General features: G+C 46.8%; 1 protein-coding gene across 3 annotated transcripts in view; it reads right to left on the bottom strand.

The window, feature by feature from the left end:
* The window catches only part of TFCP2L1 (transcription factor CP2 like 1), a 37,360-nt gene extending 23,588 nt beyond the window's left edge, over positions 1 to 13,772 (bottom strand). For 2 of the 3 annotated variants that reach the window (XM_040603076.1, XM_040603077.1), the window contains exons 1-2: positions 13,602 to 13,772; positions 9,715 to 9,866 (exon numbers count right to left, since the gene is read on the bottom strand). In XM_040603076.1, coding sequence (XP_040459010.1) covers positions 9,715 to 9,866; positions 13,602 to 13,663 — 214 coding nt within the window. In that variant the 5' untranslated portion in view covers positions 13,664 to 13,772. Of the gene's footprint in view, positions 1 to 9,652; positions 9,681 to 9,714; positions 9,867 to 13,601 lie in introns of those variants that run through there. The other variant, XM_040603078.1, reaches the window with a different exon arrangement.
* Between the last annotated feature and the right edge of the window lie 318 nt (positions 13,773 to 14,090).

Genomic DNA, 14,090 nt, shown 5'->3' with positions numbered 1-14,090 from the left:
ACACCAATACGATACACTAATTCCCAATTAGGATGCTGGTGTTCCAGACCAATATGACTCAGGCCTTACTTAATCTAGCCAAGTAGTCTGCTTGCCTTTCCAGCAGTTAATTAAACCCTAACCTTAGAGTAAGCAATAGCCCCAACAAAAATCTGTGGAAAAAACAACAACAACAAAAAAAAAAACCCAGCTGCAAGTCCTCTTTCTCAGAATGGATCCACACAGCACTAGACAGAACCAGCCTGGAAACTGTTTGATTATTAAGCCAAGCTGGCCAATAAAAATTCCATTTAGCAACTTTATATGGACATCCTAAATAGCGCACAGATAAAGGCAAAGGAATGCTGACAGTCAAATGCAGCGCACAGTAGGGGAAAAAAAAAAAAAAAAAAAAAAAAAAAAAGGTAAGCATTTATCCTCCCAAACCGAAGCACATCCAGCAGGCAGGAGGATCATCTTTGAAACAGCCAAACACAACTATTCAGGGCAGCAGGCACAAAGATTTTTCTGACACAAAAAATTAAGGAACCCCCAGGGTAAACAGGCAAGAGTGACAGAGCTGGCATCTGAACTTGAATTCTTGATTGCCCACACCTTTTTAGCCAGACAAAAGCAAAAATAAAAATTAGCATAAGACTTTCTGAAGCATCCCATGTGTGGGCACTCTGCAGGACAAGGAGCAAGGGCAGAAAATCCTCTGTCCCTGAGACACAAATGGCAGTGGATATTCTGCAGTTGGTTACTGCAGCTTCATTTGACAAGATGCTGTAGGAGATGTTTATCCAGTGGATATTATGAATTCACCAGCTACACAATAGGCCACCCTGAAAGCTCCCACTATGCTAGGAACATGGAAATCCTGCAAAGGAGGACCAACTGTGGGCCAGGAAATGCAAAAGCAACACAAGAGTCATCCTGACAATGCAGGCCCGCATCTCATCTTCAACACAGCAGACAATTATAAGCACCCAGCGACGGAGCAGGATGAACACAGACAGCCCCTTCCTGGCCATATCTTCCCAGCTTCTGGTATTCAGTGTTCAGATTGTACCCATATCAAGCTGCCCAGCCATGGCCAACACTCACAAACTCCTCTTTTGTGTGGTCTCCTTCCGAACTTGCTTGCACCGTGGCAGTAAGAACCATGATTTACACGTGCCTTGCTTTAGTATTCAGTCTTGCCCTTCTCCTGCCTCCTCCCGTTTCTCTGTGCAGCAGAGCCACCTTAGCTCCACTGTGCGCTGGTACCCATCCAAGCCCAGCACTGCGGGTACCTGCCCTACGTGCCACTACCACCAGCGTAGCAAGACTACAGGAACACAGCAGCCCAATCCAACTACTAAATCTACTACCGCACCATTGAGCTTCACTGTCATCATGTCTCTTCCTATGTTTTTCCTCCTTTTACAATCTGCCTGCAACTCAAGGGGGTTTCTTTGTCCATTTTTTTCTCTTGCCCTACCACTCTCTTGTGGGAAAGCCAAACACATGCCTCAGAGCCAAGTTCGCTGGAAAAAAAATTCTGTGCTCATTTACTATACAAGCATTTGACTGAGCCCTACTCTTCCCAGGCTCTTGAAGACTGTCTGTTTTACAGTGGTGACACTTCATAGCTAACAGGCACCAACAGAAACACCCTCATTTACAGTGGTTTCCAGTCAAAAGAGAGGGAGGCACATTTAATTCCTCCACGACTACAGTCTAACTTTGAATCAAGGATGCAAAACCAACCAGTAGATACAGAAACAGTCCCAGCTGCTAGGTTCACCGTGTGCACTTGGACTTCTCTTGCATGCACCTTGTCCATTTTGTTGGACCACACCTAATCTAAGCCATGGTATAAACTTCAATTTTTAATATAAATTAATCAGTGAAGACATTACGGATTTCTGATGGAAAGCTGAAAAAATATCTGCCCTGTGAAAATAATTTATTCCTGTATTTCCACTTCTCTAGCATATACTTGAAACACCCTAGACTATCTTAGTCACATCTGTCCAGCTCAGAAAACGTCAGCCCCTCTGTGTAAGTAAAAAATACAGGCTTTTTCTGGTTTCAACCTGTTTTAAGTCAATTTGGACAACAGGTTTTATAGCTCTGTAAGAGTAGCTTTGTGTGTAATATTTACTTGAGTTTCAGATAACTAAGAAGAGTGGTTCTGGCTGAGGGTGCTGAAGAGGGATGCAGAAGAGCTGAGTACGACTCCTGACCCCACCCAGCATCTCCCTCAGATGCCCTCAGGTGAGTCACTTCCTTCACCACGTTTCTGCAGGAAGAAACTGGGAGAAAGCAAGTCCCACTCCTGCACATGGCTACTCAGCCAGTGCCTACCACAGAGCAGGGGAGAAGATGAGACTGGCAACTGTTCTGTCAAAGCAGACTGTACCTTTGACACCAGGCACAAATATGGCACCAAGCTAGGACAAGAGGAATCTCACTGCTCAAGTACTTGCTGTCTAGTTTCAGGAACACATAATAAATGCTTGGTCTGAAGCAAAAGGGGGAAAAAAAAGGTACTTTTTTCCAGCCTCTTTAGGAAAAAAAGAATATTACTTCTATAAAAAAAGTATATTGCTCCTATAAAATGGCTAATCATGTCAAAACTACAGTATTTCTTAAGCTTCTTATTGCTACTTAAAAGGTGATCTTTTAGGACACTGTAAATCAGAAGAAGCTAATCGGAAAATTTCCACATCTTCTCAGATTGATAGGTACATGTTGATATAACCATCAAATGCTGTAAAACGACAGGCAAAGTTTTCACCATCATAATTACAGGAATCTCAAAGTAGATATGGATAATGGGGGAAAGTAAAACAGGGACATGGACTATACTGAAAAAATTGTACAGATAGTCTCTTACTTCTCATTACTGTCAGAAGAGCTTCTGAGCACTTCCTTCCTTCACAGATATTGAAGATTTATGGAAGCAGGAGAACAAAATGCAGTCTAGGGGCTTCCAGTAGGAGTTGCACACAGGCTACAATCCAGCAAGTTCACAATCCCATTTGAATTTCATCCAGATGTTAGCAACAGAAGAAAGGATTACAGAAAGAATAGAAAACAGTCTCTTGGTTAAAAGACAACTGAGATTCTAGCTTCCTAGGGACAACAGAAGTCAGATGCTCTACTTATGCAGAGGTGCCCTGTCATCTGAAGCAAGATTCATGGTGAGCTTAGGGATGGTGTGGTTTGGAGACAGGGTTGTTTATCCTGTGCTGCCAAGTGAAGACAGAGTTGCCAAACATATGGGGAAATTGCTGCTAGCAATTAATGGCTTCAGCTGAGACACCAGAACCTATTCAGAGCTGTCTTCAAAGTCAGACAGGAGACAAATTCCTTCTCCAAAGACAAAGAGGTGCACCGCAAGAACCGAAAACACCAAGTAGCCCATCTGAGAATAGGAAAGGACAAACCAGCTTTGTTAGCCATTTTTTAAGCCATCCAAACCCAGGAACAGCGTGGAAAGGAATTAAGGAACAGTATAGCACCCCACAACGATGAGGAATCAAGGATGCATAGGTGGGCAGCCACCAGGGAGCACCTGACATTCACAATCTCAACGACACCAAGTCGTTGCACCTGTGATTTTACATAAGGGTGGAGCACATTTTCACACAGGAGAGGCCATCAGCACCAGAGCTCCCCAAAATACCCAGGGCCTGGTCAGTAACAACAGTAATTCTTAGGAAAAGAGATAGTTTTTAGCATGGGACAAAGCAAAAATATCCCCACAAACAGATCTATAATTAAACCAGAAGCACACCCAGGCAGCGCTGGTCACTCAGCCTTCTCTACACTTCATTTAGGCAAACAAAGAATTGTTCCAGGAAAACTACAAACATTCAGACAGTTGGGACCCCATAAAAACTCAATTACGTAGGAGTTAACGTCAATACAAAACAGCTTTTTTCATTTACTGTAAATCTCAGTGTTTAAAACTGGGCTCTCTGGCTGCAGAAGATTAGACAACCAAATCTGAACTTTAGACTTTTTAAGGGAGGCAAAGCGTCTCTTTTGTCTTCTGTTGTAAGCAATTTCATCTCCTACCCAAGCAAAGAGCAATTGGCTTCAAGATGTCCTCTTCTGGCAGGACTGCTCATTGCCCAGTGCTTTCTGCACCTTGCCTTGGAGCAGAAACCAGAACACGCCTGTAGCAACCTGAGGCAGAACAACAACCAGCAGATTTTAAACACAGCGCAGTTTAAAGTGCACCAGCTCATGCACATGTGTCTTGAACCTGGATATGTGTGTTTGCACCTGAGGACTGAAATTTGGGGTTTTCATTTAGCTGTGACCCAGACTCAGGCTAAGTCTATCTTTAGCTTCATGAGGCATCTGCTTCTTATGCACCTCCACAGCAAAGCTCCTAATATCATCACAGGTCTTCTCAGATGTTAGTGGTTTTCTCTCATGGTTTGGGTTTTTGGCTTGTTTCTTTTCTGAACTGTCTAGGACTGGCAGTAAAGACAACTCCTGGAAGACACTGTAAAGCAGAGATGGCCAGCCTTCCTAAGCCTAACCAGCTGTACACTGAAATCCTCACATGGCCAAGAACACAAGTCACATACCACAGATCTGGAGAGCTGAACAGAGCCCAGGAAAACTCTTCAAGCAGGTGACGGCCAGTTACTCTGAATTACCACTGGGGGACAGGGCCAGATTCGTCACACAGCCTGCTCTCAGTGACCCTCTGCCACCAGCCTTAACCACCCTTTATTTGCAGTAATTTACACCTGAGGCTCCGAGCCAACCCAACGCTGGTCATGAAACAAAAATCATGATTTGAATAGCTCACAGTCCACAAGTGGTTCTGGCACTACAAGCTCATTCCCTTGGGCAATGACTTTCAGGTTTTTGCAGGGGGTTTTTTTGGCTTTTTTGTTTTTTAAAGGAATATTTTATTTCCTCAATTTATTAGCATTCAAATCTACTGTACAGTGCTTGTTTCCTCCACATTCCTCCTGGTGCAATTCCTGGAACCACCTTCATTACTCCCATTTCTGTCCACGTTTGAAACTAGTTCTAACCAGCCACGTTCAAACCACACCCCGTAAGACTGCAGACCATGGAATATGCAACTGCATCAAGCCCTCTTGCTAAAGCAGTGGTTTGTAATATGGTTGCTGGTTGATTGTTTGTCTGAAAATCCCTATCCACAAGAGACACTGAAATAGTGCTAAAAGGCGGGCTAGTTCCAAAAACGTTAGGCGATGTTTGTGTTGCAGGCTTCTGGGCGGCATAGCTCTGTTGACAGATGTGGTCCCTGACCAAAGCAGCGATGCCAGCAGCAGCTCCTGGTGTGAGGACAACACCTTTACCAGTCTTGTGGACTGAAGGTGAAGCGGTGTTAAGACACCAAACTGATAAGTCTATACTTCGTCCCGTTGGATGAGTAACCCTCCTGAAGTCCAGTACAGATTTCTTAATATAGGAACTGCCCTAAAGATTCGCAAACTAAGATCACATTCAATTTGGGCTAGCAGGGCTCTGGCTCCAGTTTCCTAAAGAATGTGGGAAGGCAGGGGGGAAGAGATCGGGAAGACAAGTGTAATGAGTCAGTCTTTGGAAACCAAGCTAGGGACTTGACTCTAGTTACTTCATTTACAGGCTGGTTCTAGAGCTGCAGCCAGCAAGCACTCATGGTTTCAAACTGGAGCAGACAAGCTTGGGAGCCTGCCACTGCTGAATGTCCCCAACTCAACTTTACATGACAGCTGAGCTCCCTCAGAAACGCTTCCCCTGCCCTTGCTGAAAACACTGGTCTCCATCTCATGAGCCCTCACTGCTTCCTCCTTCACTCTTGTGGAGAGTCCAGGCCAAAGACCGCTTCCCCCTCAATGCCACGGACCATCTCACTGGGTCTGTCCAGCAAGAAGCAAGGCTCATGAGAGGTCATTATGCTCCACAAGCCTGGGGCCCTCTCCCACCCCTCTCCTGATTGTACACAGGCACTGGACAACCTTTCTTCCCAGTCCATATGAAACCCTTTCAGATCTCATCTGAATCTCTGCACCAGTTCCTCTTCGATCTCTGCTGTGCAACTTGGCCTTCAATTTGCTGCCCAGTTCTTCCAGCTTTTCCCACTCCATAGCTCTGTCAGACCTGACCTTTCTTCTATCCAGTTCTGCACATGGACCCTCTTCTAAGCTGGTCCACTCACCGGCCGCCACTGAACCAGCCATGTGGAGTGTTTCAGAGCACGGAGCAGAGCTGCTTCACAGTGACAAAAGATTGTTTAGTGAGTGGCAAAGACCTTGAGTCAGGAAGGAACATTTGGACAGCAAGTGGCAAGAGTCACCCAGCAAGCAGAAAACCCCAAACCCAGTCCTCACAAATCGAGTAAGTAACCACACTGGGTGTGAATTGCTTTGCTGGAGCCAGGGCAGCCACTATGTCTTTGTGCCTGCCTTACTAGGAGCCGGCTGTGACTGTCACCCTCACCAGCACAGGCAGGGTAGAGGGACATCCATTAACAAAGTTACCCATTTGCTAAAGTAATCCATCACAAAACTCAAGCATACAAGGAAGAAGGGAAGTTTTATGTAACAGTGTTTGGCCAGACCATGATAAGCACAGAAAGAGGGTAAGGGGCAAGAGGCCTCCCTTTGCTTACAGCCAGCGTAAGGCAGCAAGGTGTAAGGAACGGTCTGAATTACTTCATGAGAAGGCTACAGCACTGCAACTGGGTCCCAGTGCTCTGGAGTCTACGTGGCAGCTCTGCTGCCATGCTGTGAGTATTGGCTCCATGGGCTGCCTCAAGGTCTCCGCCACACACCTCAGGCTCATACATCGTAATTCTATTAAGTGGATTAATTTTCTGTCAGAGCCTTTAACTTGCACTTAGCCCTAGTTCAGGCAGGACAATCGAGATAAGCGTGGCAGCACCTGGGTGGGATTCCCTGGCTTGTGTTGAGCAGGTCAAGGTAAAGACTTGCAGCACCCTCCTCCGATTTTGGAGAAGGGATGGGAAAATACCTACAACAGGTACATGCTGGGAAACTATATAGCTCAAGAATTAGTGGTTCTCACAGAGAAGTATTGCTGAAAGGAAAAAATATGACTCAAGCATTTTAATTTGTTTTTAAACAGACACACCTCCTGGTTTTATTCCAAAAGGTCAATGCATCAGGAAGATACTTTTGACACAGATGTCAAAAAAAGACCTAACACCCATTTATGCAGAAGTTCCTGAACAGAAACCTCTAAGTGAAATGGGAAGTTACCTGCCACTTCAGATGGATTCTTTGTCCTGCAATTGCAAGACAAATCTTCATCTGTTTAACCCCAGGCAATGCCCTTGCTGATATCCCACCAACTGAAATTAGACCGCCCATCTCTGACCACATCTGGTTGAAGGGTGGGTCCATCATCCTCTTCTCCCCATATCTGCAGTTACCTTCAATTAACCCACAAGCTTCTTGCAGCAGCTCATACCCATGCGGGAGCAGACTCCTAACTAGCACAGGCAGGGGATTTTGGTCTAAAGGATTTTGTATTGAGGTAGACCACATCAGACAGATTTACAGTCAAGGCCTGCCTTTGCTACTAGGAGTCAAAATGCTGGAAGCAAGAGTGCAGCAATGGCATGGACTCTGAAGCGGCTGCTAGAGTGGAGCAGAATGGTTTTTAAAGCAGGTACATTGCAAGATCTCAAGAAAAAAAAACAAAAACCAAAAAACAAGAAAAACACACCAACCTATCTACACATAGAGTGTCTTGAATTTCAAGAGGTTTTTCAGGAAACCCAGAGCATCTCAGGGTTAGGAGCAAGAAAAATTGCTTGGCAGCTTAAATTAACAAGGTGAGTATGCTCCTAAGGTGGCAGGAAGATGTAAAGCTCCTGCCAAGAGGAACAGAAAGCAGGGAACTATTCAACTGTCAGCAGATGCACCACCTTTTACCACTAATCACTCCAAGGACTCTAGAAAAAAAGTGCCGTTTCCATCCACCGTGGTGAGCCAGCAGCACTATGGAGTGCCCACTTCTTCCCCCAGCCCCTTCCCAACTCGGCCCCACTGCACAGCTCCTGCCAGCCTCATTCCTGCTTTGTTCCTCCAGGCCTGTCCAGCCTCCTGCTCTCCAGGGTGTATTCTGCAAGGACACATCCCACCTTCCCCCTTGAGAGATGAAAGACAGATGCAAAAGATATCCAGGAACTAGTGTTCTGCCAAGGATCCAGGCCAGTACTGCGTCAAGATGGAGCAGGAGACAACTCCTTGCAACAGTAAGCAGGAGAAAGCCTAACACAACATGGTCTGTCTGCAAAGGCAGTAACAGTCTTACCTTGCAGAGAAAAACAGACTGCTCTAGTCACACAGATTTTTAAAACTCATGGCATTGTGTAAAGAGTTGACTAACTTTTGCCCTACCTAGGTAAAAAAAAAAAAAGCAACACAACTGGCACTGCCTCATGTATGCTAAAATATTTGGCCATCAACTGCTTTTCACAACAGAACATCTTTTACTCTGAAAAAGGAAAGAATTGTGTTTCACAGGAAGATTCATCTCCATCTCACCCTTGATATGCCACATAATCTCCTCCTGGGGTCTGCTGTATTTGAATGGATAAAACGGGAAGACAGTCAGAGATCTCAAGCAACTTTTGATCCTGGGAGACAGCACAGTGCCAGCTTAGGTGACGGGAAACATTGGGCTCCTCGAGTACAGCCTGCAGCACCTGGCTGATCTTTCTATGGGTTTCTATGATCACTAGCAACACAGATCCAGCAGCCAACTGCATCTGAGGTCAGAGTCCAGGGGAGGTCAGAGCTCTGCTTTGAACAAGCATTAAGAGAAACCTAGCCAGAGAGGCACCTGAGCAAGCTTCACGCTCAGTGCACAAACCTTGGAGAGCTGAACAGTGTCCTGAAGCAGGAGAGGAATCTCAGTAACAGGGCAGACAGCCTTCAGCTTGTTGCTGGGCTAGTGCCCTCATTTACTACACTTATTTTCTGCCAGGTTCTAAGTTTTAGCATAATCTGTGCCTGGAGAGGTCTGATACCACCAGGACCCATGCGCAGGAGGTGCTGCAAAGTGACAGCCAAACTCCAACCACAGATGTGTCTGCAAAAATTCTGCCAAAAGGGGAAGAAAAAGCCTAGAGAAACACACATTGCTTGTTTTTCCAGGAGTAAAAATTAGCCTATGAGGTCAGTTATGGAGGACCTTGCTGCACAGAACCCCAGTAACTTGTCAAGTTAGGGACCGAGCAGAGCCACCTCACCCAGCCAGTGGGAGTGATGTCATGCTCTGCCCAGATGGCTGAGGAGCCCTTGGATACCTGCTAACTCATCCTCTGGCAACGCCCTCCAGCAGTGCTCGGGGACTTACCATGTTAAGAGCCCTCCCGAGCCCAAACTTTGCCAATCTGCTTAATTAATCTGGCCTTTTAAATGAAGGTAGAAGGCTGCAGTTTAAGTTGTCTGAGATCAAGCCAGCATCCTGGCCACAGGGAACTGTGCATGCTATAATGCTGCTTTAAGTCAACAGTTAAATCAGTGGTACTTCATTATTTTATAACAGTTGACAGTCTGATATATGAATGCAAAAAATCAAATATTTCTCCTTTCCTCCATTCCCCTCTCCCCATCTCTATCCCTCTTTTTCCCCATCCCATTGCCCTCCCGGTAAGACACAAATACAGGATTACATCTCTTTCTCATGAGTTGCTCCCAGAAAATATGCCCTCCTTCAGTGCAGTGCAAACCCCACCTTGGTTGAGGTAGGTCAGAGTTTCTTCATGCAGTTTCACAGCAGGTGACGTGGCTGTGCAGAGGACGTACTGAAAGGGTGGCAGTTTGGCATCATTCTCAGGAGACAGCTGAGGTTCTTCCTGCTTGAAGATCGGCAGTGCAAGGACATCTCTGCAATGCAGAATTCACACACATTTAATTACAAAGACTTTATGGAGTGTCCTAGCCTCAACCTGCACTGAATCCTCATGCTCCGAGATAATGGGGATGGCCTCTGGAGAAACACCAAGTTAGGATGGCTTAAGAAAAAAAGTTTAGCCTGTATAATGTAACAGGGCAACTTCTGCCTCTAGAATGTCAGCACTAGACACAAAAGAACACACCATTAGCAAAATATTATTATTTCTGAGAATTAATTTGTGTTTTTAAAACAAAAATTTGATTTACTTTTCAATTAAGCAGTCTTCCCGATGAGGAAAAAAGTTCTCAAAAACAGATTCCTCATCCTTGTGGAAGTACACTTGTTTAAGAGTTCTTGGGTTCTCAGATGAAAGCCTTTCAGGGAGGAAAAAAAAAAAAAAAAAAGCAAGAAAAGGCACTTTATTTTGACAGCTGAATGTCAGATTAGTAAAATGTCTACAAGTAGCAGCCAAGGGTGAGGAGCAGATAGCTCCAGTGTAAAAAGGAGACATTCAAGTAAATGATGGCATGAACTGCTGATTCGATTGACATCTCCTTGCACTCTGATAAACCTGGTCTCAAGGCATTACATAGCTCTTGTCAGCACTGGGCTACCTTCAACAAATGCATACACAGGTGCTCAGGAGCAGCTTCTCTAGGACCTGTACACCATCCCAGTTCTCGCTCCTTTACAAGGCTTTCACGCTGACCTGCCTGCTGATTTAGTGTCAGACTGATCCCAGCCCGCACTAATCCCTGAGCAGAACTGGTATTAGCAAGGCTGAGAGCACAACAGAATGATTAGTACAAAATGAGATGTCAGGAATAAGCATCCTTATGTCAACATGTCTGATACTGAAGAACCATATTAGCCTTCCCCACGTCACTAACATTTCTGATCATTGTGTCCGTCTACTTAAGACATTAATACCCTTCTAAATTAGGAGGATTATGTTGAACAGAGACAGTTCAGAATAAGAAGCAATTCTTTTTTCTCCTCCATTTCCCCCAGACGTATGAAGATTCCTATTACAGAGGCTGCAGTTCTGTTCCTTTCAGTAATCCCATACATAAAAATCTTCAAGAAAAACTGTTCAGGAACATGCCAGCATGTACAGTCATGCTCCTTATGGAAAGAGCATTAAGATTTTTTTTTCTTTGCCTGTTCAGTTAATGATCCACCCTATGTTCACTCACAGCACCCACAACCTTGAAGGCTATGCAGGTCATGAGTGAAACTGCACAGCAGTTTATAGCAAACTGCTCAAGCACCAGGTTCCAACACAGGTACTCCTATTTATGGCAAAATAAAGCCAGAGAGCAAACCGTGTCATTTCAGATTCAGACAGGAGAAAAGAAACACCCATCTCCGTTTCCATTCTCTTTTCCAACCCCACTCCCTCTATATTATCACCAACTCGAAAGCATCCAGCCTCATTTGCTTACTGGCATTACTGACACAATCACAGCTCTTGCCTAACTGCAGCCATAGGGAGGCTTTTTTCCCCCCCTTTAGTGATGATGATTTACTGCAGTAATGAAGTGACAGAAATGCCTGCAGTAGATTTTTGAAATAGATAGCATTGCTACACACAGGATCTGATACTGCTCCACAGTCATCTCGCTCACCCTGGATGCCAACATTTGCTCTTAACACACTCGTCTGCACAGTGCTACTGGAATGCATGTTGCTTTACAGATGAGAACAGGTCAAAAAATTCTGAAGCCTGAAAGCTTCTGCAGTTCTGCACAAAATCTGGCCCAGGTTTAAAAATATCAAGTCTGGGTCAGACTTGAGCCCACAACACAAATTCCTTTTAACTGGCCAGAAAAACATATTAAATTGTTTTTGCTGGCTTGATGCTAGCTGGGGGAATAAAAGATACCTGATCTGGCAGAAAGGCTGCTAGTATGAAGGTAACCTGTCAGTGCTTTAGGACAAAATTTCAGTTTTATTGAGTATCTGCTACTGCGACCACGGTGGTTTTGATTGATCTGGGACTAAAAGCCCTAAAAAGTTTTATGGCAGCAACAGCCTCAGGTGTTTCAGGGATAGTCAGTTGACTAAAACCCTTGTTTTCCATAAGGACCTCTAATTCTGGCCAGTTCACTCTCCATGGGAATGTGTCAAGACATGCATTTCTAGAGGGGCATTTTTCTGCCAAGCTTTGCCTTTCTGAAGGCTCCCCATACCCACTTGTACCAACTTTGCACAGGAAGCTGAAACAGCACAATCCTTGAGCAGCTGTAGAAAAAGTTTGTATCAGTTATACTTTGCAGCAATCAAAGGCTTTGTGTGTACCTGAGACAACCATGTAAATTCTGCCGTACCTTAGTCGTATTTGCATTTATAGCAAGACAATACGACAGAAAAATCCTCATAAATCTTCACACATGTTCATATAAACACACAATGTATTTTACTCTTTGCCAGCTGACTGAGCTCTCAGGTAACTTTCTCCCTTCCCAGATAAGTGGGCTGCTGGTTGAGACCAAAACTGTAAAGCTTCAGCATAAAGGTGAAAACCTGGGAGAGTTTTAAGGGTTCCCCCTCCCACCCTTTTTTTTTTTTTTAGGATGGGAACTGTTGTAGAAGCCTACTTTTTCCAAAACTTGAATTGCAACTCTCGAGTGCAACAATTTCATGGAGTTAATGAAGCAGCCTGAGCACCATAAATACTCTCTAATGCAGAGACAGTATGCCCAAGTACCAATGCTGATGCTGCTCTGCTGCCACCCTTCTCACTGTCCTAAACTAATCAGAGTTGCAAGCACAAAGCAAAAGAGAAGACTTCTGCCACACACATGCTGTTAAAACAGTCTTACTGGTATAGGGAGAGGAGGTGAAGAACCTTTTATAAAGTGGAGAAGCTGCCAGAAAGCAAGACTTTCATGGTATCCTATCATTTGACAAGATGAGATTATTACCGAGTCAAAAAAAAAAAAATCCTTTGCAAATACGCTGATAGGGAGGCACAGGAATAGGCAAGGTCGCATGTCTCCTTGGAAGGGCTGTTATTACCTACACTCAGTGCTTCACCAGACAAACCCTGTGCTCTCTCAGCAGCGGGGTTTGGGGGGACATTTCCAAAGGAAGGCTCCTGGGCCACCGCCAGGCTCACCACTGCTGCAATTCAGCAAAATCACACTTCAGCGGAGCTGCAGCAACTGACACCAGCCGAGAGCTCAGTTTTACATATTCAGAAAAAAAATTATTAATAAGCACCCAGCAGAACGGAAATTCCCAAAGTTGCCTGCTTTGATGTCTTTTGGAGGGAGGAAATACAGAATTGTGCTACACATGTTACAGGCTATTGTTTAGTAGCCCTTGTGCTTAAATTAGGCACATTTAATTAAATGCAACTGTGCGGAAGCAGGAAAGAGCTGGTTTAGACAAGTTTAGAAAGTGAAAATCTGAGCTTTTTATGCATCGTCCCAAGAAGAAGAGAAAGAAATCCCATCCCGAGGTAACCGGGCGCCCTCTCGGTTTGCCGGCAGGTTTCCCACCGCCTCCTGACAGCGCCCAGCCACGCTCGCACCGTCCCCTCCGAGCCGCGCTACCGCGGCCCCTGCGGGGGACCGGCACGGGCAGCCCGGCAAGGCTGCGGGCACCGCCGGGCCGGGCGCGGCGGACGGGGGGCGGGGGGGAGGCAGCCCCGCGGGAGCCCTCGCCCACCCGGCACCCCGCCGAGGGCACCCCGGCGGCTCGGGCTGCCCGGGACTCACCGCAGGTAGCTGCCGGTCGAGTGCTGGTTGTAGTGCTCCGGCTGCGTGTGCCAAAACAGCATCTTGGGGGCGGCGGGCGGGGAGGGGGCCCGGCGCCGTCCCTGGGGCTGGGGGAGGCCGGGCGGCAGGAGGGGGCCAGCCGGGCTGCCCACCCCGAGGCGCCGGGCACGGCTGCGGCCGGCTGGAACCGCGGCCCCGCCGGCTCCCGGCGCTTTTATGGCTCAGCCCCGGCGGCCGCGGGTTGGCCGGGCCGGGGAGCCGGAGCGGGCCGAGCCCTCCCCTGCCCCGCCCCGCCCCGCCGGCGGCCGGGCACGCAGGGGCCGGGGCGGCCGCGGGCGGGGGTCCCCGCGGGGCGGGCGGAGGCGGCGGGGCGGCCCCTGGGCGAGCGGGGACGCGCACGGCGACCCCCGCCACGGGCGGCGGCGGCGGGGCTGGGGCGCGGGGGTCCCCGCTCCGGAGCGGCCCCGCGGGGACCCGCCGCCCCCAGCT

Source organism: Falco naumanni, chromosome 8, assembly GCF_017639655.2.
Source record: "Falco naumanni isolate bFalNau1 chromosome 8, bFalNau1.pat, whole genome shotgun sequence".
Lineage (NCBI taxonomy): Eukaryota > Metazoa > Chordata > Aves > Falconiformes > Falconidae > Falco > Falco naumanni.
This window is presented reverse-complemented; position numbering and strand designations above follow the sequence as displayed.